Source organism: Aythya fuligula, chromosome 3 (genome assembly GCF_009819795.1).
Source record: "Aythya fuligula isolate bAytFul2 chromosome 3, bAytFul2.pri, whole genome shotgun sequence".
Lineage (NCBI taxonomy): Eukaryota > Metazoa > Chordata > Aves > Anseriformes > Anatidae > Aythya > Aythya fuligula.
Genome location: NC_045561.1, coordinates 48,219,062 through 48,245,739, shown reverse-complemented (window position 1 = coordinate 48,245,739; position 26,678 = coordinate 48,219,062). Strand labels below are relative to the sequence as shown.

The 26,678-nt window shown below is 45.8% G+C and overlaps 1 protein-coding gene across 1 annotated transcript; it reads right to left on the bottom strand.

The window, feature by feature from the left end:
• Positions 1–511: 511 nt before the first annotated feature.
• LOC116487933 (solute carrier family 22 member 2-like) lies at positions 512–13,242 on the bottom strand. Its single transcript, XM_032185182.1, has 11 exons — positions 12,832–13,242; positions 11,405–11,508; positions 7,219–7,373; positions 6,146–6,314; positions 5,211–5,325; positions 4,543–4,649; positions 4,165–4,379; positions 2,454–2,562; positions 2,076–2,188; positions 1,431–1,530; positions 512–712 (listed from the first exon to the last, which is right to left on the bottom strand). The coding sequence occupies exons 1-11, from the start codon at positions 13,240–13,242 to the stop codon at positions 646–648; spliced, it is 1,665 nt and encodes a 554-aa protein (XP_032041073.1). The 3' UTR covers positions 512–645.
• Positions 13,243–26,678: the final 13,436 nt, after the last annotated feature.

Below are 26,678 nucleotides of genomic sequence, written 5' to 3'. Positions count from 1 at the left end.
TCTCCAGAAGAGGAGGGATCACATGGGCAGGAAGAGATGCTGCTGAATGCCCCCAGGCTCCATGAGCATGCTCTGCAGAGGTGCTCGCTGCAGGGTGGCTGGAGCTGAATCTGCTGAGCATCAGGAGACTTAGACAAGTAGTACCAAGGTTTTCAGGAGTGTAGGGGAAGTGTGGCAGTAAATCAGCTACTGTCTGCATGCTTTCTTTCATGTAAAATCAGATGAAATGTGTTTGGGGGGGTTGGGAGAACAAATACACTCCTGCTTGCTACAGAAATGAGCGGCAATTGAGCAGCCCAAAGGTCTGATTTTTTGTTTTGTTTGCTATAATTAAAAATAATAAAATAGTTCATGATAGTCCTGCCCAAGTCGTAAGAGTCACTGCTACTGGATAACCAGGAACACCAGAAACATTAAAGTACTCAGAAGGCAGAGAAATTCAGGGAAGGATGGCCCATGAAGGGCTGAAGTAGAAATCCAGGAGCTGACGTGCAGCTTGGGAGCAGCTCTGGCCGCTGGCAGTGCACGAGCAAGCCAGGGAAGAGCTGGCTGTGTTTGTGCAGCTCTTCCCTCAGTGCTAGGTGAGGGCTGTTCTGCTGCCCCTCTGCCCAGGCAAAGGCAGGTCTGGGGCAAAGTGGGTCCTTTTTACTTGGGAGTGGCTTTTGAAGTCAGAACTTGGAGATAAATCGTATTTTCTTTTCTTCTCTTTTGCCTGCAGAAGAAATAAGGAAAAGACATGTGAAGCTCTGGGTGGCAAAGAGTGTGATCCACTAAGCAATCCATATGCTCGCATTCGCTGAAAACTAAACGTAATGGTTATCTCATCACGGGCAGTTTTTCAGATGAGGTCAGATTGTTTCAAAGAGAGCAGGAAAAAAAAAGTAATTTGGAGATCTTCTGTGGCCTTGCTGCAGCTGCATGGCTGTCTGAAAATCATATCAATGGTTGCATTAGTAACTTTGGCATTTCCTACTGTAAGAGCTGTTATTTTAGGTGCTTTCTGAAGTAATGTCTGGTTGTATAGCTGTATGTGTGGACTTACCAACTTCTTCTAGAGACAGCCTCTTCTTGTCCTACCCTGTGCCGCATTGCCATCCCTTTCTGGCCAGGTCCTATAGACCCCCCAACTCAGGGCTCCTGAGCTCTGCCCAGGATTTAGCATCTCCATGGCCCTCTGTGGCCTTTCCCTGCTTGGAGGAACCACTTTTAGCTGCTCCCTTTCCAGCTTCTTCAATTCCTGCCCCGCATATTTTTCTCCATCCATCTGCCTCCATCCTCTTTGCTCCCTTCCCTCTCCCAGTCTCTCTGTACTGGCAGTGAAGCACCAAGGCAGCCTGGTGAAGATAGTGACAAGACAGTTTTTCTTCCCAGGCCTTGCTGATGCGAAAGAGAGCTGCCCTACCCCATTGGGCCTGTGCTCCATGTCGTACCTGTGCATGTTTTCAGCATCTTCAAGGGTCTCAGGCAGAGTTTTTCCCTTGGTCTCAGGTAGGAGCAGAACCAAGCCACCTCCGATGAAAGCGATCACAGCTGCAGAGACAGAGCAAGGGCAGGAGTTGCAAGGGCAGTGCAACTTCTAAGTTGCTAATTAATTCTCATTTAGACACAGCTGCCCCAGTGATTGAACGAGGGCTCCTCAGAGTGGTAATAACACTTGATTTTTGTTTAAGTGATGCTTATTTTTCAGAGTAATTGCAGTCACCTCTGAGGGGCACTGGAGGCCTGGAAAGCCACCCTGGCCCATAGGTCCACAGGCAGTCTGCCTCCCTTCTCCCTCGCTTTGCGTGTAGGAAACAGCTTTTGGCTCCGCTTGTTCAGCTGTCATGGGATGGGGGTGACACTAGCTAGCTGCCATCCCTACTTTTAGCTAATTCAGACATGAAAGAAATGTTACTACCAGCCCTCCCAGCCCATTTTGCCTTCTGTTTAGTTTTTGACCCTGCCATGTCTGATATGCATCTATATACACACAGGTGTGTGTGCATTTTACTCGACGCTTGTTTTACAGGAGGGAAATAGGATTTCAGACTCACTGATCTAGGCTGTGGCAAACCAACAGGCCTTGTAGCTCTTACCAAAGACAACCAGGGGCAGCTCGTGCCAGAGCTCTGCAAATCTGTACACGATGAAGGGTGTTATGATCCCACCGAGGTCGCACATGGACGAGCAGGCCAGCACCCCCAGGTTCCTGGAAAGGATGCAGACAAGGCTTTGGGCTAAAGCTCATTAACATCTCTCCCCTAGTATAGGGCTGGTTTTGCACAGCTTTCTTGTGAGTTTTAATTTTAAATGATGCTTCTGTCATTTGACAGATGATCTGTAAAGCTGATCCTTAAGCTCCCAGGATTCTTCTTTTTCCACTGTAGGCATTTCTGAGGTCTTTACAGTAGACTCAAGTGGATACATGGGAACTCCTGCTGCTTTTAGTCCCTAACAGAAGATGGTGCACTTACCTGAGAAAAGTGGGATACAGCTCAGGGTTTACCAAGCAAACCATTTCATAGCACATGGTAATCCCCATCCTGCCCAGGCAAGCTGCGGTCATTTTAAGCCAATAAAGAGCTGGAAAGATATTATGCACATTTACGTTGGAATATAAAACTGCATTCTTTCTTAACTTAAAATAGCATTAAAGATTTAATTTTAGAAAAAAGTAATTATAGTGGTATGAAATGTCATGAAGACAGCACGTGATTGTGTTCTGTTTCATTCATTAAAGAAATAACATGATTGTCTTGTGATTCAAGCAAATAACTGGGATTTAAAACTGTCAAAGAGATGAGATGTCAATAATACAAAGTAATTTGGTTAGTCCAGAGTATTAACCAAAAGCTTATACAAAGCCACCCTTTCCTGCTTGCAATAAAACTAAACAGAGCACAGCTGCTTTTTCTTTTCTTTTTTTTTTTTTCTTTTTTTTTTTTTTAATTGAAACATTGAAATCTTTGAAATTAACATTGATATCGGTTAATTTGCAAGATACTCTGTACTTCTGCACAGAGACTTCTCATGGCTTTCAGACAGGGACAAGCTTGTGCTGTCCCCCTCTCTTGGTGTGTGCTCTCAATTGCTTTCACACCTGGATATACAAATGCCTGCTGCCAACAAATGAGTATCCCAGCCCTGCACTGGGTGTCAGTCCAGGACACTGCTGTGTTCTCCACGGGTTCTTTGATCCCAACCTGACCTTAGGTTGTGTTTTCGGCCATTTCAGCAAATAGTACATATGCAGCACTGAGTTTCTCCCTCATCTACCCAGCTGAGGGATGCACCCAGCCCTGGGCAGCATTTAACCAGTTGATAGCTGCTGCTAACCCCTTCCTCAGACCCTCTCTAGAGCCATACCACTGGCTGCTGCTCCATGTGATTGGCATTGACTGCAGCTATGGGCAGCAGCTGTGGGCTTCCACCCCAGCCAAGCACATCGGACCCGTCTGTGCCTCCGCAGTCCCTAGCCACTTGTTAAAGTGTCTACTGTCTGAATGCATTGCTTTTTTTTTGCCTGTGACATTTTTCCATAACACTTTGTGGTTTTTGTCCTTGTCCTTCCGTGAACTGTAACTTCTGTGGTTTCAGCCTAATTATACTCCATAAAGAGAAAGAAAAGATGTTTCTTTCAGTTGCCCTCGAGGGACACATTCTCCTTGCAGAGAATGCCCAGCTGAATACACACCAAGTGCCTGTCACCGTGGTTGCTCAACATCCTACACTGATGGCAGCAGCACTGCAGAAAGCACTTACTGTATCCAGATAGTGTCTAAGTATGTGTGTGCACCCCTACATTTTTCCTTGTTAGAAGCAGAAAACAGGGATTTGGGGTTGAACACCCAGAACTGTGCATTTAAATCCAAATTAGCTTTTTTTGTCTAGCTTTTGCAAGGTAGACAAAAATCGTAGACTTAACATGGCATGCCTTGGGTCTAGCACCTGCAGACTTGCTATCTGATTTGATGCCATTTTGGAAACGTTCATTTCTTTTCTCATGCCTCTCATTAGCTGGTGTAAATGGTGGTGCTGGGACATACATGAGCTTTTACAGTATTTGTCTTCGCTGGATCACAACACTGACATGGTGTAGGTTCACAAAGATTGCTTTCTGTTTCCAGAGAAATAATAAGGAGATAGGGAGAGAACTCATTGACCAAGGAGGTCTGAACGACTCACTGTCTGGGACTAAAGCTGTAACAAGGCAGGCACCACCCGTCAGCACATTTGCTACAGCCCACGGGTAGCGACGGCCGATGCGATCCACTGTCAGCAAGAGGATGAAGGCAGCTGGGAACTCAACAAGGGCAGAATAGAGGAAATCCAGGTAGATGTTCCCACTGGCTATTCCCATGTGCATGATGAGCCCCTGGTACAGGACGGAGCTCATGAACCTAGGCAGAGAACAGGGTACGGTTGAAGACCAACTCTTTGGGAGAGGGTTTGTGCAAAGAACTCAGATTTGCAGCTGGTCAGGAGCAAAACAGGCTTAAATCAATGATGCCAATTTAAGGCACTGAATATACCTCCATCTGGGCTGCAAATCCATTTCCTTACCAACTGTACATCAAAATGCATGTATGCTTTCTTATCTGAGGTGTCCTGACCAGGTCTAGAAATGAAGGTTTCAGCTTTTCTCCATCGTCATCCTCAGATTTGAGATACTGGGAACACAAGCAAGAGAAGGATAAGAGATTAGAGTGGGCAGGGGAGAGGGTGGTGACCACTGCAAGGATATTTTCCTCTAGATTAATGGGAAAATGAGGGGTTTGATTTGTCAGTTATGAAACTGAAGGGAAATTAACTTCCCCAAAGTGTTTTAGGGAAAGGAAACATGAATATTTATGTAGACAGTCCTCATGTCCGTGCAGCCACATGTATGAGGCTGTCGCATGGCATGAAGCAGGAATTTAAACAACAATGAATGAGGATGTCTTGTACTGTTCAGTCATGAGACTGGGAGAGTTTACAGTGTGTTGATTGGTACTAATTAGAGGAAGAACGTTCCTTGCCTGCTGGCTACTTTTGCAAGCCTCTTCTCTCAAACATGCTCTGTTAGGGTCCTTGGCAGTCAAAGAGAAGAACTTGTTTTACTTTAGGGATCTGCTGTCCTTCTGGTCACTGAGCTGCTCCCTGCTCTAAGCCCTAAGCAATCTTAAACTCAGAACACTGTTAGTCCTGAGCTTTGCATACATGTTTGCTTTCAGCAAACACAGTGCAGTCACCTGGAACGAGAGAGGTAGCTGCTTCTTATTTCCCTTGGCAATGCGCTTAATAACTTCCATGGCTTTATCATTTTGCTTCTGAGTTATCAGCCACCTGGGGGACTCAGACAGACACCTGCAACACATAAGAATGACATCCATGAGGCAGGAAAATGCATTTTTTCTGTTAGAAGTAAAATGAAAATGGAACTGAATTTCTCATGCTAGGATCCTATGGTATGTTGAATACCTGTGAGCAGTCTTGAATTCAATGGTATTTGTGGCTGTCAGTGATTGTATTCTGATTTGGGCTCCACTTGGATGATGACATGGCCTGATTTTTTTTTTTTCTAATTATTATTATTATTTTTTTAATGTTAAGACCAGTTTGTGACAGTTTGGAAACATTCCTCTAAGATAGATTGTGTGATATGTTTTAGAAATGACTCGCAGCCTGTAGGTGCTAAAACAACATCTGCAAAACTGATCCTTAAGCTCTTCCATGTTAAAAATAAACTTTAGAAAAAATAATTAAACCAAATCTGTTCCTCAATCTGGTTCTGATACTTTCTAGGGAAAATTGACTTTTTTTTTTTTTTTTACAAATAATTAACTAGATGGTGTTAAAGACAAAGCAAATTTAATTAATGATTAAAAGATCCCACTTTTCACAGTACCTAGAAGTACTTTTCGAAAGCTGATGAATTCTTATTTTGTGATGGGTGGCAAGGCCTCCAAACACAGACACATTACTGTGTGTTGCAGGTAGTCCCTTGCTCTCAGGTGGCTCATGCTAAACCCCTGGGCAGGGTGAACAGAACGACCAAAAAATGCCAGATCTAGTCTTGGAAGTCCTACCAAAGGCAACGGTCCTCTGCAAAGCAGCTTCAGCTTCCAGGTGCATTCTCCATCTTTTATCTGCTTGGCTTGGGGTTGCTGGGAGCTGCAACACTTACCAATAGTATAGTAGGAAGAGGAAATTGGGCAGGGTGACGGCGAGCTGAAGCCACCTCCAGTGCTGGAGCACGTAGGCCACAGCAGTGAAGATGAGCAGCCCCACGGTGAAGGCCAGCTGGTAGATAACGCCCACGGTCTTCCGGAAGCTTAAGCCAACAAATTCTGCAGCTGCAAAAATAATGTTACGTGAAACACAGGGGAAATGCGTGGGGCTGGGGAGCTGGGGAAATGGAGCTGCCACTGGCTGCACAATGAGGAGCCCCTGCGGCTTGGTGTGGGGGTATGGATATGGAAGGTAAAACACAGCAGGATGTGGTATGGGCTGTGAGTTTGGCACAGGAGCTGGTCTTTGCCACTGCTCTGAGTAAGTATGGTCTGAGGAAGTATGGTTTGCACTGTTTGGAGGTTGCCACAGCTGGGGCTGCCCATGAAGCCTCCACCGTCCAGCTGGGGACTTTGTCCCTGCCTCCAGGGGTGTCAGGGCTCACCCATAACATGTCCAAAGACAGCCTTCTCCCTCCCTCCCCTCCTGGCTGAGGACTATCTGGGAACGCCTGCTGGCAGCCCCGTGCCCCCGCCTCACCCCGCTGGGCTGCAGCAAAAGCCATTTTGGCACAACATCTGTGAAACATGAATGTTGTCTCTCAACAACAGCACTGCTGCTGCTGCCTTTCCTGGAAACGTGGGTATCTCTGCAGCATTTCCAGTTCTTGTCTCTAGACTTTGTTCTCCATTTTGACATGTGACTCTTCAGGTACGAACACTCCCTAGTTTCTATGGCCACCTCCCAGTTATTACTCATATATGTACGAGCTGAAGCAAGCTTTCCAGGAATATGAGTAGGCTCGATAACAAAGTCTGCAGGCCTGTAAATCCTCAGACAGACATCTCACAAAACAAAACACAGCTTGGCTCATAGACACCCGCTTTTGGCAGTAAATAACACACGGTCCCTGTCTGCTCTTGCTATGCACAGATCCCTAAAATACTGGGGGCCCAAGGTGAGGTGAGCCCTGCTGCTAAACTGGGAGGTCGTGGCCGGAGGGTGCAGTTGTGAGGTGCTGTAACTAACTCAGGACGTAGCCGGTCAGCCAGCCCCCCTTGCTGACCAGTCCCTGGACCAGACGGAAGACCACCGCCCACGTGTAGCTGGGTGCAAAGGCCACGAGAACCCCTGAGACTGAATTGATGAGGACTGTGATCAGGAGGCACAGCTTGCGGCCAAACCTGCAGAAGGAAAGAAGAAGAAATAAAGGGAAAAAAGGCTCATCTTGTGGCTGCACAAAACCCCAGCTGAACGGCAGAGGCATTCCTCATGGCATTCCTCATTACTTGTTGGAATAACAAGTGCTTTCTTCTGGCAGCTCTTGTTCCAGGTGGTTTCTTAGGTACAAGGAGAGTAAAGGCTTACTAGCACCTGAAGTCCTGACCTGAGCAGTAATTTATTGTTTTCTCATCTACTCAGTGATGTTTTTAAGGAGCTGACCTTCCCTTCCCAAGGCACTTCCCTGTCCCTTTCCTCTCGTTTACCTTACCCTGACTGGGCCCTCCCAGGGAACAGACCTGTGGAGGACAGCCCAGGTGCGAGGCACTCAACCAAGCAGCCACCGTGCTTGCTTAGAAATGTCATTGCCACAGCAGTCTGAGCACTGGTATCTAGCTGATGGTGTGCAGAGTGGTCCAGTCCAGAAGCAAGACTTAGTAGAAAGGACAGGGACCGTATCTCTTCAGAGATATGGTTGAAAAGGGGAGCAACCACATGAGGGCTTCAGGACCATTTCTAGGCACTGGAAAGTGAGAATTCATGACAGCACGATGCTCATCAGTGGGAGGAATGGGAGCATGTAGGAGCCACCATCTTTGTTTTAGTTTGCTTTGTATTATTCCTGAGCTCTGGTAGTCTTCTAGTTTGCACAGGCTGGTGATGGATGCCAGCAGTCCATGTGGTGCTTGGGCAGAAAGCAAGTGCAACCTGCTTTGGCCAGGCTCCCCTGCTCACCCACCACGCAGGCAGGGCTGGATGGAAAAACAAATGGTGTGAAGAAGCTGGAGATGGTCCCTGTCCCCCTTCTCCCCGCCTTTTTTTGAGTAGTGGTCTGGATATACTCTTCCCTTTACAGCATTTTTCATCTTGATGGAAATGGAAGTTCAGGGAACTTTTCCCATCCTTTTTTTTTTTTTTTTTTTTTTTTTTTTCAGCTCATAACTTATTTCTGGTTAATGACTTAGTTAATGAGTTCAAGAAATGCTCTGATGTAGCTCTTCAGCCCATCTTTCAAAGCTGCAATAGTTTTCATGTGTATATTGTTTGATAACTGTTATCTTTACTTATTTTCTCAATAACCTTTGCTACATGCTGAGCTTTTCTTGAAGGGGGTCTTGTACATCCCTGTTATTTGTCATTCCCTGTGTCACAGTGACTCACAGATAGTCAGGAATAGATTGTTTCCAAAAGAAACAAGCTTGCTAGAGCACTGGGAAGGCATTTGTTCTCTAGCAGACAGAGACAAATACTCACTTAGAAGTATGATTTATAAAAAACATTAAATTTGTCAATGTCCACTGACAAAAATAGCGTGATAATAAATACCAGCCAAAATAAATGTCTTTAGTTCTCCGCAATAACATGGGCAGATCAAATCTCTCATACTTTCCTTCTCTCCTTTTGTCTGACATACAGACATTTTTGACTCTGTCTTAAAAGCCGGCTCAAGAGAGCCTTATCAGACCACGAGAGAACCCTCTCCTGAGAAGACCTTTTCCCAGAGCCCTGGCAATGAATGACAGATGTGCAAACGCTGCATCTTAGCACTGACCTCAGCAGCTGCCTCAGGAAACAGGGGTGCCCTTTCCAAGACACCCATGCCTGGAAGCGTGCCCAGAGACTGATGAAGCAAATGAGAAGGTCTAATCCCTTTGGGAGAAGCATAGTTCAGATTTGAGAAGAGCTGATGAAACCTCCCTTTGAAGTACCTAAAATGTTGTCAGGAGTTGTCCTGAGTATATCATGTTGCAGCAACCTAAAGCACAGGAAAAACAGCACTCCATATGCATGCCTGATTTCTGATGAGGAAAGAATGGACATTTCAAACACAAAACTTGGGCCTCTTTCCCATTCCATCTAATAAAATGGAATCTTCTGGAGTTGTTTTTGCCCTAAGCATAACTTTCTATGGGTATGAGATTTTGTTGAGCTCTTGGGTGCTTGTATTGATTTAGGACCCCAGAGAACTGGGAGAGAGTGCCAATGAGTAGAGTGGCAGAAACCTCCTCAGCACTTGCATTATCTTAACATCAACAATATCCTACTCGTCTTCTCATACTTTTGCCTGATAATAAGACATGGTAAAAAGAGTCTTCAGCATTTTGACACAGAAAAGCATTTCAGATAAAATTGAATATAAATGGGATTGAGGTTTCTGGTTTCCATTGGTTCACATAGCTATACGCTGCCAAGAAACACCTTCGCTAGTTAATGTTATTGCTTAGTCCATCTCTGTCCTGGAAAGGGAATTTAAAGAGTAGCTCCTCTGATGGCCACAGGATCTGCTTACTGCTGTTTCATGTCCTATCATTCCTGGAAGAATGGCTGCTACATATCTTGTCCTTTACTCCCATAAGCTGTGCCTTATTATCAAAGCATCAGTTCTGGGAAAAAGGATGGACTACTTTCAAGTATGAAAGCCTGGAAAACTGGACAGAGAACAAGAGCTTTGATTTCAGAGAAGATTGTAGTTTTACTGCAAATTTTTGGTGCAAAAAGAAAACAATATTTTTCAAAATGTGTGAAGAAAAGCAAAAAAATAGCCTGAGAATGTGAACCTTTACCCTTCAAATCAGACAACGGACTCTAGCCCAGGCCTGAAGACTGGACATTGGGTCTTTATGGTAATTCTGCAACCATATGATGTGTTTCACCTGAGAAAGCTTTCTGCCACAGGGGTAGCAGCACACAAGAGGTGGCCAGAAAGAGTTATTTTGATAAATTAGGATCTTCTGATGAAAAATCTATTTAAGCATAAAGCTTTCAATGTGCTCTGGTTCACAGACAGTAAGATAATGGTTTTCTGCAGACTGAAAAGTGGTCTGTCCTACCTATGCATAGATGTGCTTCTTCATAACCATGTTCATCCCTGTCAGGGGACAGCATGGGGGTAGCAGCTTTTTCCACAAAAATGGTGCTCACGGCCTAACCAAAGATGTGTTTGCATACAACAAAACATGATGTGGGACCAGCAAGACACACAGTCCCATCCTTGTTGTGAGACACTCTACAGAACTGCTATGAGTGAGAGTGGTGCAACTTCCTGTTGTTTTCCTCTCTGCTTGGAGAAGGAAGAAAAGTGAAAAGAAGGGATCTGTGGCAATATCTGTTCAGCAAAGTTGATTTTGGGGCCAGCTCAGCATGGAAGGAAAGGCTGTAGACATCAGCACTCTCATAAATTCTGAGAATTCAAGAAAAAAGAAAACACAAAAACATTTCTGCAAGATGGACTGGCAATGCTAGAGAAGGAAGCCTTTGTCTCATTGTTCAGCCCGCATTACCTTCACCTCTCCAAATTCCAGTCTCTCTTACTGTTGTGCTAAAAAATGCATCAAAGAAGAACAGGAAGGTCAGTGACAAACCATAAAATTTGTTTTGAGTATAACCTAAAAACAAAACAAAACAAAAAGTGAGCAGATATATGGCACAATGACATTTATCTCGGAAAAGAGAATGTGAGGGGTAATAAAATCTAGACCCAATTATATACAGCCAGCTGAGAAAAGGATGGATCAAAGAAAATTTAGGAAGGAACAACTATTTCTATTTCTGCATTTGACAAAACCACTTCTATTTTAAATCTGATTTATGGCCAGCTGGATGGTGTTAAAACTAACGTGAAAAAAATTTATTACAAGATAGGCAAATAAATCTTGGTGTGGGAGTTACAATTTCATTTCAAACTCTGAGCTCCCATTGCAGTTTGCCACTGGAAAAGAAAACAAAATCTCTTCACTCCTAAGTATGCAAATTCCACACAAACCACTGGGTGAGTGAACGCCATGACATTTCCATGAATTCCTGGATCACAACAGCCTTTGAAATCAAGGGCTTAGGAACCACGATCCACCCCTTTGTACATGACACGTGAGCTTTTTGAACCAAGTTTTGCGTGCACTCATTTCCTCCTTGAATCATACATGTAATTCAGTGACATGCAGAAAACAAAACCAGAGGCAGCAGTTCATCTTACACCTGCCTGCACGCTACCTACCTGTCTGCCATGTAGCCGATGACCATGGAGCCAATAAAAAATCCAGCATTTACACATGACTGAAAGAGGTCAAGCTTCCAGGAGTCCTCGCACACCAGGTTAAACTGCAAGGGCAAGCGCAGTTAGAAGAATGGGAATATTCAACACAAACCATGGCTTGTCAAGGATGGGTAATGGAAAGAAACCAATGGGAAAAAAATGAAAAGAAAACAACAACAACAAAAAAAAAAACTGAAAAAGAAACTATCTAATCTCTTATAAATAACATCTGCAAGGCTTGTAGAGATTATCCCAGACTTGCAGAAAAGTTACACCCTGGAAAATGATTATGCAATGACACATAAAGGGAGTGAGAAAGGCAGAGACTCTTTGAACGAACAAATGAAAAAGCTCAGAAAAATCCCACCCTCTCCTCCCCCACATCTGCTTGAAATCTGGAGGACACTTGCAGCACCATTTCCTTCATGGATGTCAAAGCCTGCTCCTAATCATGCATCATCGCACTGTGTGGAAGCGGTGCAGGGCATGAGAGGTGGTGGGGCTGCCGCCGGACCAGTGGAGGTCTGTGTATACAGGGACTATAGGCTCCATCTGTGGCTCTGCTCTGCCCTTGCGTGACACTGCTTGTGGGTGAGGAGATGTTTTCTCAGCCCTGGCCAAAATGAATGAGTTGCAGCAGCTGGGAGAAGCCAGGCAGTTGGCCAGATGTAATTTTCATAAAGGTCAAAGAGAAGTCTTTAGTAAATCCCTGAGCTCCTTTTTGGAACCTTCATCAAGGCTTGTGTGTGGCAGGGGAAGAGGCCCCCGCATAGCTGAGATCTGCCAGCTGGAGTCTTTCTTTTGTGGCTTTGCAGCACCTTGAAGCACGCTGCCATGAGCCCTGCCGGGGCGAGCCAAGAATATGTCTGTCCCACTCCTCACTAGCACCAGCAAAAAGCCCAGGCTTTGACTGACTCTCACTGCACTGAAAGGGAGCTCTGTAACCTCCTTCTGATTTACAACTGGCAGGCTGCCAACCCGCACCCAAGGGAGAGGGGAAGAACTTCTCTACAGCAGTGGTTTCTTTTGGGAGACAGGAATCGTACTGCTTTTTTTTTTTTTTTTTTTTACCTCAATGATTCCTCCAAAGAGGAGGAACTCAGACATTGCAGCCTCCAGGACAATCACCTGTTTTTAAAACAAGGTTCAGCATGTAGGATGCTCTGGAGAAGCAAAGTTCACAGCTGCTGTGCACCTCTTAACCTGCAGAAGCAATCTGCACCATTTGGTGGGATAAAAGTAAAACTTTATTTTTACGATTTATGGAAATACTAAATCACGCGTAACCAGAATTCAGCTTGGAAACCTTATTTCACATCCTCTTTCTAACCTGAGTGAGTTTAAGGTAGGCAGACAAGAGTGATCATGTCAGATGAGCCGTGCCTTACCTCAGTGACGAGCGAGGTCCCCGGGTAGTCGTAGAGCCACCCGTCCCGGCAGGGGCTGAGGGGGACAGAGCTCCGGTTGCCCACGAGGCTGCCCAGGGGGTCGGTGCAGCTGAGGCCCGTCGCGTTCCAGTCCACATCATACCTCCTGCAGCGGCTGCCAAAAGCGGTCCCGTGGCCACCCCACTCAGGCACGGTGTGGTTCAGCTGCTCCGCCAGGCTCCAGCCGCAGCGCTGGCTCAGCTCTGCCACGCCGGGGCTGAAGCAGCGGTGCTCGGGGGTGAACCCGAAGAAGACGACACCCACGTAGATGGGAGTGAAGGCGGCGGAGAGCAAACACAGGACGAAAAAGGTTTGCTTTTGGAACCTGCCAAATTCGCCGATCTCCTCTAAAATGTCATCCAGGGTTGGCATCTTTCTCTTCTGCAGCTCATTAAAATACCTAACTGTGGCTTTTCACAGCTTTTGCCTTTGCTGTGAGCTTAAATCACTGCTGAAGTGTTTGTTCAAAACCCACAAACCAATAATTAAAGAACATGGTCAATCGTCAAGCCATGCATTGCAACCTTTGTCTCTCAAATGCCCCTTCTAAACAAACTTTGGTTCTCATGTTTTGGCCTTCTTTTGTTGCTTTATTTTGTATGTGGCAGGCTTGAAATACAAGAGTTGGTGTCCTACATTATGGCCATTTCAAGTCATTGACAGTCTGTCAGTGCACAGTATGGGGCAGGCAATGATTCCTTTGTCCAGCGTTTTCCATTTAACAGAGATCATAAATATTTCTAAAGCAATGTCATTCTCTCCTCTGTATATGAGCAACTGAAAGACCTGAGCATGCGCTTAAGGAATGGAGGCATCTTTGGTCTGTTTTGCTGTGTGGGATGATTTCTATTGTGTTCCCATAACTGCGGTTACATAAGGTCCTTTCATGTTGTTCCCCATTTGCTTCCCCTGTAAAAATTAGCTTTTGTCAAGTAATGTAAGAAGTGATGGGGAACTGGAAAAGATTCAGTGCATCAGAGGTGTGGATTTGAACAAAAACATCTGTGGGCAAAGGCTTTGGCTTTTTAAAGAATAATTCTTCCTGTAAATGTTCTGAAGAGAGTTTTTATTGTCGCTCTTTTCCAGCCAAAATGAAATGACTTTGCAGCTTGCTCAGTGCTTCTGAAGGGAATCCCTGGGCAGGTGGGTGTCACAGAGTTAATGCCTCTCCCAGGGACACTCAGTGACCTCCCTGAGATTTACGAGGCACAAAACTAAACGAACTTTGGAGGAAAACAGAAGTGATAAGTAATATGATATTTTAAAGGACTATTAATAACAAGCCCTGCTGAATTGCTATGACAGTCATACCTAGGAACTGTCGTGAATCATGAAAGTGACTGCTGCTTTGCAATAAACATCTTTTACCGTTAAGAAAGGAGCAGACCTTTGACCGTTTACAACGAAACTGTTCAGCTATCTCTGTTCAAGTCTGTTTTACATCAGAAGCAGGGAACAGGCTATTCCCTTTGTGAATGATCCAGGTCAGTGACAGGACCTCACTGCACAAGCATCCTTCAGACCTTACTCCCACCTGCACACACACGACTCAGCAGTGCATGTATCTGGCGTGTTCATTCTTAGCTAAAATTTGGGTCAGCCAAAGCTTAATTAATTGCAGCAAGAAGCGCATAAAGCATCCTGGATATGCACTTTACTCCCTTTCCTGATTCTGTCCAGTGTAGTTTCACAGTGGAGGATACAAGACTGATACAATTACAGGGTCCAATGCCAGTTTTTCTGCCAGAAGGTTGTGTCTCCACTTTTAAGGTACATTGATGTTCCTTCTCTGGGAAAATGTCTTAGGCATTCTCTTGTATTGCCAGTAAGCTACTGAGTAGCTGCGGATATTTAATGGGATCCAGAAGATTTTGTTATCGATATCTGAGCTGCCCTTGAATGTCATAGCAAGACTCTCTCCTGTGTACAGTGACACCAGTCTTAGGGGAACTGAGTAGTTTTCCCTAACAAACATTGCGTTAACCCTTCCTCATGTGCTGGTTCCTCAGTGACCACTTTGGAAAGTAGTTTCTGTGAAGAAAGGCCATTTGGTTCAGCTTTGCTTCCTGGCCAAGGGCACAGCTCAGTCTGGATGGTTCCATCCTCCTGGACTTGTCTATCTGCAGGGGATTCACCCAGCAGCTCAGCGGGGCTCAGTGTGCCCGTCAGTGTCTGTGCTGGTATGACAAGGGCTGAGGGGATGGAGCGGGCATGCTGTGGCTACGGCACTTTCCCTCAGTACACCCTCAGTGGTTCATCCTGCCAACATAATGGCATGTCACTCTCATCACCTGAGAATACTCGAGTCTGTCTGTCTGGTCACTTTAAGGTGTTTTGCAGACAGACTCTTTCAGTTTTGAGGGGATCGGAGCAGGGAGCAAGCATGCATGCAGTTCTGCTGCTGGATACGAGTGCATGTAAACAGAGGCAGCATGATAGCTTGTCAGGGTGACATCTTTATTCCAAGAACCTAAACAGGATTGTATATGGGCTCTATTGATGCACAATGTGTAACATCAGCAAGAGGAGCAAGGTGAACAAAGCCCAAGCTGCTCTGCTAGCAAAGGCTGGCTGAGCCTCCAGCAGAAGAACCATGTTGCCCTGCAGTGGCAGGTCCATGAAACGAACCATCAGCTGTGACAACTTTACTGTGTATAATCAGTAATCTCTTCAGTTTAAGCAGTGAAACATTACCTTGCCTGCTTTACAATCAGCCTTCCAAAAGATGTGTTAAGTGTTCCTGTACTCTGACCTTCCTGAGCTTTAGAGGTATGCTCACAGGGCTGGGTGAAATGGAAATGAAGCAAAGGCTAAAATTATGTTCTAAAAAAATATGGATACAAATGCAAGGCAGGTCTAATTTATCCATAATAATAATGCATACTGATAATTACAGCATATACATGTATAAATAACACTTTGCTACCAAACAGTAGTCCTGACTTTCAAAGATCTGAAAGCATCTTCTTACTCCTGAAGACCAAGAAACTAAGGCAGAGAGATATAACAGGCTAGCTCTTCTGAGAGCTTAGTTTTCAGGTCTTCAAGGCTAAAATGATTTACTAGACGTGCGCTGGACATTTCCGCTGAGGTGTCTCCTGAGGTGTTCTAAAAGTCTTGCATGAGTAATCATTGCTGCACTGAATTCCTTCTCGTGAGTCACTCTGTCATCCACATCAGGTAGTAATGATTTTGGTGAGGCATTTTGCTGTATGTGTAGGCCTTATCACAACTCTCTTTCCTGTGAGTATACCAAGGATGTAAGCATTTAACAGTGAGCTATAGGCATGGTACCAGTTGCGTGTCACAATCACACGCTGCCATAGACCTAAGGAGGAAATCCCACATTCATAGGAAAGCCTTGGAGAGTTGCTGCAAGCCTCCAAACAAATGGTGAGCTGTACTCCTGCTGGGGTTCACGGCCTGAGCGCTAGGGTGCGGATACACGAGGCAGGGAGAGCCAGTCTGAGCTGTTGGTGTGAAGGTCCCCAACACTCCCCATCCCTTTTCCATGCCCAGTTCTGGCACTTGTGGTCCCTGTGCTCTATGAGTGGAGCCGACTCGTGAACTAGGCATAGGCTGATCCTTGCTGTCCTTGCAGTTTTGCCCTGCAGGGCTCAGCAAAGGGCTGAGAAGGGGCAGAGTCAGTGCAAGGGAAGGGTCAGGACCACACGGCTGGGAGCTGCCAGGAGAGGGAGGCTGGGATCAGGAGGAGAGAAGCAGAATGTCCTCCTTGTGATGAAATAGCTTCAGCTTTCAGCAGGGCTTCACCTCAGCTAACTTCAGCCATGCAAATGCTGGGCATCTGGTCTGAGCTAGATGTCCATGCCTGTTGCCCAGGACGCTCCAGGTATCTCCAGACATCTATATCCAGATGTCTAACAGGAGGCTCAGTGGTGGCTGACAGCAGAGGTCAGCACCCACAGCTATCAGTAGCAGCTGGAGCACCAAGCAGCATGTATTTAATCCAGATGAGGTGCTGACACATGCAGGCATGTCTGGCAAATTAACCAGGGCATGAAGCACTGAACTCACCAGTGGGGCTGCACTGTTACACTGACTGTGGGCATCCAGGCAGCACCTGCCCTGGCCTGACTCCTGCTGGGAGAAAGGTGCGTGTCAAAAATGGTTTAGCAAGTTTGGGCTGCCCAGGAGTCTGTAGTCCACCAGTTCCTGGCATGATGGGATCTCGATTTTTCAGACCCAGCAGTGGGAGCTACGTATCTAAAAGCTAGGAGCTGGCTATAGAGGGAGCCTACACACTTTGTTTTAGGCTGCTTAAGTTATTAGAAGCAACACGTGTTTGCACTTGGTATTTATTTACACCATGAGAATATATTTTATAACTTGGAGAAACAAAGTGTACCTTACGGTTGGCTCATGCACTAACAACATATTTTTCTTAGATGATAATCACACTATATCTGGCAAACTCCTCTAGCTTTTCATTATTTGCCTTTAGATCCAAAAGTCACAGCTTGAGCTCATTTCCTCATTGAACACTAATTACCACCTAGTATTGTGCAACATGGGAGTAGCTCTGCCAGTGACAAAGACAACTCAGCACCCAGTACTCACTCTTTGTCATCTGCTGCAGCATGGAGCATGACGTGTTGCTGGAGTTTGCTCTCTGCACGTAGCACTTGTGCACTTGTGCAAGGGCATGGCTTTTGCCAGGGTTGGGAATGCTCCTGAGCTACTCTGCCACCAGCACTAGGGTGCATGGGCCACCTGTGGTTGGGTGGAGGGATGCTTGTGCTGCCCAGGGAGAGGGAAGCAGCCCTAGGGCATTGTGAACCCATGCCATGGGGTCCTGTTGCTTTGCCCTGACTCACCAAGGAGATGGCAAGGTCATCCTGCAATGCACCTGGGGTGTGTGCAGCCACTCTTATCAAGAGGGGCAGTGATAACAGGTTACTGAGGGGAGCGAAGGAGCCCAGACAGCGCTGCAACTACTGGTACAGAGTCTGGAGGGAGTGCTTAGCACTGGAGGAAAAATACATGTTTTTTCTTTAGATGGTGTGATTGTTTTTTTTTCCTCACAACTACCTGCCTATCTAGTCACACAATTTCTGCACATGCCTGGAGCATGGGCTGTCTGCAGTTATCCTCATGTTTCAACCCATCCTGTCATCCACAGGACACAGGTCCTGGAGCTTCAGCCTCATGGTGAGCATCCATTTATGGCTGGAAATTACAAGTCCCTTCCCCAAAGGGCTTGCAGTCTAAATCTCAGTTTTATTTCCCTTGTGTATGAGAACTGCTGGCACCTGCTCTAAAGGGAGCAGGACTTGTCATGAGACGAGCAGTGCAAACACTACAGGAAATATTACAAAAATAGATCCTACACAAGAAACTTGATAAACAAGTGAGGATAGAGTGAACCTGGGGAGACTGCAACGTAACATACGTTTTTGCTGGTGGCAAAGGTAGCTTGCACCACTTGCACTGTCAGAGGCAATCTGCTGGGTAATTGCACCCTTTGGTCCACAGCATGCTGAGGCAGCACCTTTCTCACAGTTCTCAGCCTGGGCGTCATTACTGCTGGGTAATTTAAACACATTTATTCCTTCTCTCCTTCCTGTAAGAAGGAAGAGGAGGATTAAATAGGTTTCAGACAAAGTATAGCCCAAAGGAAGCATGTGAATTTGTAAGTGAAGAGAAAAAACATAGGAGAAAGCAAACAGCGGCAATGTAGCAAATGGGTTTGCTGTCAGGAGAGCCAAAGGATACATTTCTACAAGGGCTGAGAACTGGCCCTGTTGAGCAAGACTTAAATACACAGTCAATTGCAAGCATTTAGTTTTGTAGTAAGTTCTTGGGTGTGTGAGTGCCTAATTAGTTCCTACAATACATATATTAATCATGTACTTGTCTCTGCTCAGACAGGGTATTACAGCTGTAGAATGTGACGTGAAGTGTGGACGTGCCCCAGGCACCTCACACCAGCTCAGGAGCAAACTGGGGGGGGGGAAGGCTGCCCTGCCCATAGAGATCAGAGCGGGGATGCGTCCTTCCCACCGTGGGGCTCTGCTCCCAGTGCATCCCAGTGGCAGTGAGCCCCCATCCCCTGCTTCTGGAGCTCTGCTCTGGCACATACCCACCAGCCTCAGCATCATCACTGGAGCAACACGCCCTGACCCAGGGAACACAGAGAGGAACACGAGGGCATGGGGAGAGACTGCTGCTGTCCTTCAAGACCAGTTGGTTCTCTTTGGAGACCCTAACTCACTTCTATGCCCTGCCTCAACCGCTGGCTGCGCCTGCAAGCCTTGTCCTTGGCATTCAGCTGAAATCCCTTGGGATTTACAAGGCAGAAATATATAGCTACCTGGAGTGCTGGGCTGTTGCAGGCCCTAGTGGAGTGAAAAGTATAGCACTATGAGACCCAATTTTCTGAATTTCTGGCAGCCTTGCTCTTGACATATCACAAAGCAGCTGCTAAGGTGGCTGAAAGACTGTATCGAAAGACTTTTCAGCCTCTGAGTTTAATTATTTTATTTTATTTTATTTTATTTTATTTTATTTTATTTTATTTTATTTTATTTTATTTTATTTTATTTTATTTTATTTTATTTTATTTTATTTTATTTTATTTTATTTTTCTGGATGCAAAAGCAGTTCAGATACATTCTGCTAGCTTGAATCTTTGGGGAAGTAAATATCAGATGCACACAGCTGTGATGTAGCCTGCCAGTGTTTGTTTACAAACACAGATGCTATTAGCTCTGGTATTTGTCCTCCTAAAAGGGCTTTCCATAAAGTAGCAGATGAAGCTATTGCTTCTGTTCAAATTGCTTGTAAACCCCACCTTCTTGTAGCTGAGAAAAGGCACTTTTATAGGTGAGGTTTAGTGCTCGACTCTGGTCTGCTGCCTCTGGCACAGTATGGGTACAAGTGAGTTGCTGCCCCTGTGGAAGGGGCTATCCAACCCTGCCTCTCATGGTAGGTGTTCTCATGCCTTCCCTTCTGGAAACACGAGAGCTCCCGCTCTTTAATTTTATTTACATATCTTAGCTTGAGTTGTAAGATTTTGGGGTTTGATATCCTGTAGTTTGGTTTCACGAACATTTGGACATCCATCTGCACTTCTGGGAGATAATAAAACACACCGATGACATAAGGCCAGTTGCAACTACAAATGAGATAAGGTAAGTGCAATCCCACTGGGTCTGCAAGAATAAAGAAAGCTGCCAAGGAGCAATGGCCAGTAGCTTAACTCCAGAAGGGACAATAGTCATGGGGCTGGATCCATTATGAATGCAGACAGTCCTCCTTCAGTATATCCCCAGACTCCTGTAACTGCAGTGAGACTTTACTAGACTAAAGAGGCTGGTTGGAGAACTGGGGGTTGTCCAGGTTGAAGGGCAAGGAAACTTGCTAGCAGGCGGCACTGAAGCCAAACATACTGTTTGGAATAGGGCTTAGGAAATCACAACTATTTTGCGGGGTTTTGTACAGGTGAACCATAAATCCAGAGTGGGGCCATTCTGGGGCTGGACTGGGTCTGCTCTTGGGCTCAGAGGACCTGGGTAGCTGAGGGCAGGGGAGGTCCCAGTGGAAGAGTCTCTTGGTGGCCTGGAGCCGAGGTGCCGAGTCAAGCACATTAGCTGAGTGACTGCGGAAGCTTGGCCTCCAAGTCAAATAGAGATAAAAACAAGGACAAAGTGCAGGAAGCATTCACAAAAGGAGCCACAGAAGATTCAAGTACATGTATGGCAAAAACGGTGTGTCACTGTGAGTGCATGGGAGCAGTGTGTGCACAGGGAGGATCTTGTGTTACCGAGCTGGTGGTGGTCAAACAGCAGCCCGTGGCCAGCAGGCACTGACATCCGAACACCACCTCCCTCTGGGCTCACGGTGGCTTTCCCAGGCGGAGGTGGTAAAACCGGCAGCACAGACGGTTTTACAGAGCACAGACTGTTCTGCAGAAAGGTATTTCGGACTGAGTGACCTTGTAAAATGTGTGCCCTGACAGTCCTATTGAGCAAGCCATCCATCTGTTACAAGAGGTTCCCAATGACTTTCTGAATTATTGGGCTATTCCCATGGGGATTAAATGCAAAAGCAGGTGGACTGTGAGTGCACCAGGAAATTAGGAGCCTGAACTCAATGTATCTCCATGAGCCTGTAAGACTGGCAGTGGGTGGCCAAGGCAATGAGTCACAGTGTGGGGAGCATCCATGTGACTGACTGTTCACAGTGATATATGTGATAATAAATGTGTTACTACATCCTTAGGGTGTGGGGCGGATGGTGGGTGGGTGGGGAGGCAGCCTATAGCTACCTTGCAGTGATGTCGATATATTACTACAGCTGTTCCTTGGTGGCAGCAGCAGATGCCACGATCTCAACTTTTCTACCCGACCTCAGGGTATGTATGCCTCCACTGGGGCCTGCAGCAGAACTGAGCACACCAGTAACATCAGCGCTGGGTCCCAGGTCACACAGCACACGGTGCTGACTTGATTTGCTCCTGGGCATTTGGCATTTGTCCTCTGTTGAATTAGTGCACATGATGTAGGGTCTGTGCCAACTTTCTGCTTTTACACGGGTCTCAATGCCAGCCCCAGGATGACAGCATAACTTGAGGGACCTCAGCCAGAAGGTCTCTTCAGTACTTTCTGGGAGAACCATTATCAGCTGAGCAACCCCATGCCAGCTTAGTGTTTGGCATCATTTTTACTCGGTGATAGGAGCCTTGCAGCCATACTGATGAGAGTCTCCATGTTTGCCATTGCTTCCAACAGTGCATAAATACTCATCAGACACGTCTGGTGTCTGGGATACATGTGGCTTAAATTCATGAAAAACATTGTTGTATTGAACTCTATAGACATAATAGGAATAGCAGATAGAAATACATCTATCAAGGACCAGACCAAGTAGGAGACATCATCTTCTTCAGTGAATTTGGGCAGGGTAGATGCAGCTGGGTATGCAAACCTCAGCACAGAGATGCACCTGGTTCAGAACAAATCTGACAGCTACCAAGCAGGGAAAAAATACATTGCAGACTCCCAAACTTTGATCTTATCAAGAACTTACTGTAACAGTTGTATGTGCTCTTAGATAACTGCAGGAGGCAAGTGTTCAGAGAAAAGCTTTTAAGTCAGATGATAGCACACAAGAACTTTGTTTAAACTTCTGCCTTGCTGTGGTTATCTTGGGGTTTCCAGGCAAAGTGAACTCTATGAAAAAAAATCTTAAAAAAATGCATCTAGAGCTGCTAAATAAAACCGCTGGATAGCAAGCGAGAAGCTGAAGAATATCTGGAAAGACTGTAGGTGACTAAAAGGCTAAAGGAGCTCTAAGGAAATGAGCTAAGCTTCCTAAGCAGGCACTGGGGGTGGCCGGTGATGTGGGCTGAGTGAGTGCAGAGAAAAACCACATCCCTAAGGACATTTGAGGTGGTGATAGCATTACTTCTGCATTAGCAGTCACAGGTGCTGATTTTCAGCACTGACAACCCCCCCGGGAGTGACAGCCACCTGTGGAGCAGCAGCTCCCCTCTCTCCCAGCACCCCGGCTGCCCCTGGGAGCCACCTGTGCCACCTTGCCAGGGTCTGGTCTGGCCACCACTGGCTGCCACCGCTGGCCACCAGTGTGGTGCCACCAAACCTCACCAAACCTCAGCCAAAGGCATGCACACCTCAGTGCTTTCCACCCAGGTCAGCGACTCCTTCAAGTTGCTGCTGTCCTGCTGCTGATGAGGAGGAGCACCTGCAGGAGCTCTGACAGCCCCTGTGCTCGGCTGGTGTAGGCACCATCAAGGTGGTGCCAGCAGCTGTGCTGATGTATATGTGGAAATCGTGCTAACACTGCTGTTTTCATTTATCAAACAAAACTGAAGTAAGCCCCTTCTGCTTTTCTTCAGCTATCATTCTGCTAAAAATGCTGTATGAATTAATCATCTAAATTGCATTTAAATAAAGTTCAAGTTTGGGCGAGTCTCCTAAATCTGAGTTTGAGGGATCTGGCTGTTAGTCCAGTAACTGCGTGTTCACTGAGGCGGTCCATCCCTGTCTCCTCATCTCAGTGCAGAGGAGCAGATGGTTAGGACTGGAAGTAGTGGCTGCCCTGTAGGCTTCAAGGCCTGTCTCCAGGGAAGGCCACGTGCCCTGATGGCACTGCCCCAGGGTTTCCATCACCTCACAGGGGCCCTTCCCTGCTTCCCTATTCCACTGCAACTGGCCAACATGGAGCTGGGCTGGAGCTATGGTCCCATCCCTTGCCCATGGCTGTTGGTATCCCTTCACCATTTGGTAGCCCTAGACTCCCTCTGCCAGCTGTATTATTTTGTCTGGTCCAGCTTCCAAAGACGTAGGTGTTAAGGTTTCCATCCAGTCACTGCAGGGTTTTTTCACAGGAAAATGGATGGGAATTCTGCAGCTTTTAAGAAACACTCAGCTTGAACTCCCTTTGTTTCAGCTCATCTGCTTGCTCGTTTTTTCAGAATCTCAGACCAATGTAATCAGTTCCTTTTCTGCCTTGAATTTTAATGTTTGTTGAATCAGCCTTGCTTTGGGTCTCCACACTATTCATTTACATCTTTGTATTTTTTCTTCAGTACGCTCAGGAACATTTACTAGGGAAAGGAAATAAAACAAATCCTGTGTAATAAATGTACTGACATTTAAAAGCAAATACGTGTTAAAACAGCTGAAAGTACAGAGTAATTGGAATACCCTGTGGTAGGTCCACACATCTAAAGATGCCCATTTTGAGTAGCACACGAGGTGTTGGATCACGAAGAGCGAGGGTGTATGCCCAGCTAAACAGCCTGATGGAAGTGGCTTGGTCCCTCTTCCTATTAATAAAGCATGCTCATCAAGCAAGGGGTGAGAACCCAGCTGTACAGAATTCTTTCTGGTTAGTATTTTGCAGTTAGGACAAAGGACACTGTGTTACAGGAGAGATAAACTACAAAAACAAAGTCAACTATAAATAGATTGTTACCACTAAGAGCTTCCAAAAACAACTACACAGAGATTAGAGGAAGGTGTTGAAGAATTACTTGTTCCCATCTATCCTTCCAGGATGACTCCAACTTTTGCTGATGGAGTGCGCTGACTCCCTGCTGCTGCTCTGAACTTACCCTGCTCAGGCAGCCTTTTGTATTTTCTGCAGGGCTGTACCTTGGGTCTTTCTTAGTGATGGCTTTAAAAAAAAAAAATAAAAAAAAAAGGTATCTGAAAAAGGCAGAAACAAAGACTATGGTTTTCGTTTGTTTTGTTTGTTTTTTTCTTTTCTTTTTTTTTTTTTTTTGTATTTTTGCCTTTTGTTTTGTTTTGTTTGTTTTGTTAGTTTTCATAAGTATGAGGTGTATATTAATTCTCCCATGTTGATTTTGATCAGCTAGATATTCAGATTTGTTGGTTATTTTGAACCTCAGTTACTCTCTACACTGAGTCATGCTTCTTCTACATAAAGCTGTCCATAAGATGAACAGTGGTGATCTCTAGAGAAGTGCTCTATTACCTTCCCTGAAATGTATGACTGTCAGCTTTCTCGTTACACTCACCAGCTGAGTGGTTTTCAAAGTTCATAAGTGTTCTCGGAAAGAGAGATTATGCAATAGAAAGATCACCAAAAAAAAGTTCATTGACAATTTTTGATAAAACAGCAAACTGAGAAATGGTACAGAAGTATATTAAAAATACTAATGCTAGAAACTCTGCAGGGTTTTTGTGCTTTTGTGTGTGTGAAGTTACACATCCAAAACAGCTAGAGAAGCAGGCAGCTATTGAGTGGCAGCCCTGGAAATCCAAATTACACTGACACCATCCTTGATGTAATGTAAATATTTAACCTTTATTGTCACAAATCTGGGCTGGAAACTTTCACGCACAGCCCCTTTCTTAGTATTGAGAAACACTTGCTTCCAAACTGGATGCAAACAGAATCAGAAGGGAGGGGTATGCAACAACAACAAAAAACACAAGCAAAAATGACGTAATTTTCCCGTCTTTCTAGGCAGCAGATGAGGCAGGGATAGCTGAGAGAGAACAAAAGTTTGTGATTGACAGCTGTCTGACAACAGGAGGATACTTTTTTTTTTTTTTTTTTTTTAAGCAGGCCTTTACACCCATCTCTGGAGAATTCCTTGTACATTCCATTGTGTAAACTAGTCTTTGTTGAACTTGGGCTGTCTTGTCTTGTGACCAAAATGCTCGGTTATTCAAAGTCATTGTCAAGAGTCCTGACAAATGTACTCTGTGATCATGGCATATTTATCTGAACAGGAAGGTAGTGCAGCCTCTCTGCGGATCTCTAGAGTGACCGGGTGAAGTGGAAAAGGACAAGGGAAGCCACTTACCGACTGTAAAAATGCATGCACAGGAATCCCTTTTCCTCTGGCTGTCCTTCCTTCTGTTGGTCACAGGGAAGCTGTGATGCTTTTTGTTCCCTCACAAGAGTAGGATTAAAGCCAGTGGGATATGGGTGCACACTATCCATGGGCACACAGACGCCCAGCACCTGATCTTCTCTGGCAGGCAAAGAGGGACAGTGTGCAGCTGCCCTGGCATGCCTCGTGCAGCAGAGAGGCAGCCCTTGTCACTGCCAGCAGCAGGGACGAGCTCCCCTGGAGCTTTGGTACCTAAACCCTTCAGCCTCCCACCCTCTGCACCAGGGTGGCAGGAGGAAAAGCTACAGGTGTAGGAGTGAGTGCTGGCTGGGGGGTAGAAGATGTCTTCTTCCCCTGCTGTAAATTTGGTCTATACTTGCCCAAAGTGACAGGAATACAGCCTGTCACTGTAGTGGTCACTACTGCTCCCCCCGTGTGTTCCTCATCGCTTCTGTTTTGCTTTTCCCTTCACACTGTTTTTTCTATCATGTTTGGGCTTTCCCTTTTCTCCCCATGTCCCCATTTTTCTCTGCTGTTTCAGCTGCTGTCCTAGTGATGAGTACAGATCCCCCTGGTTGTTGTACTCTACAGTTCCTAGAACTACATTTATTTATATTTGTTCTTGGAACCAAGATGGTAAAAATAGCCTAAAGGCCATGGAAATAGTGAGGGAGGGGAGTATAGTGCATTGTGCACTGCTTTCATGGATTGCCAAAAGGTGGAAACCCTGTTGTTTGGAGCTGACCTTTCCCATGTCTCACAGTTAGCCTGCAGATAGCTAAGCTGATCCTGGAGGCCTGGGAAAGGACATACTCCGTTGAATAGATTTGCACCTCTTGGAAAGAAAAAGGAAATCTTGAAGGGAAAGAATGGGGAGATAAAAGAAGGAGATGAAAAGTTTGCATTTCAGCATGGCATAAAAATGCTTTCTGTACAGGACAGCCAGACCCATGGGATGCAGATAGTTCTTGGAGGTGAAGTGAGTGGACAAGAACACAAAAGGGTCCTGCCATCTTCTGCTTTGAACCAAGCTTTGCCATTAAGATCTTCTCAACATGCCTTGAGCTACTACTGCCCAGTTAGGTGTGGTGGTCTCTGCAGTGGGGTCACCAGATAGTGGAGGTTCAGACAACCCTGAAATGCAGGGTTGTGGTCCAGTAGACAGGCAGCCCCTTCTCCTGGCATGGAGGGCTGAAGAAAGGCTGGTGTAGGCAGTCTCCTGGCCCTAGGATGATGTGACACAGACTGGTTTGCACCCCTGCTGCTTAGGACTGTCTAGCCTGTAGTAAACTTGTCTGGGAGATAAAAATTTGGTGCAAAACGAAGCAGCAGTCACATAAGCAGTCGCATAACATGAATGGTGGTAGATGACTGTCCAGTCTCGCTCCCAGGCCTTCTTTCATATATCAAGAGGCATATGTCCGTAGGACATTAAAACTTAGGTCGTGCTTTGCTGTGT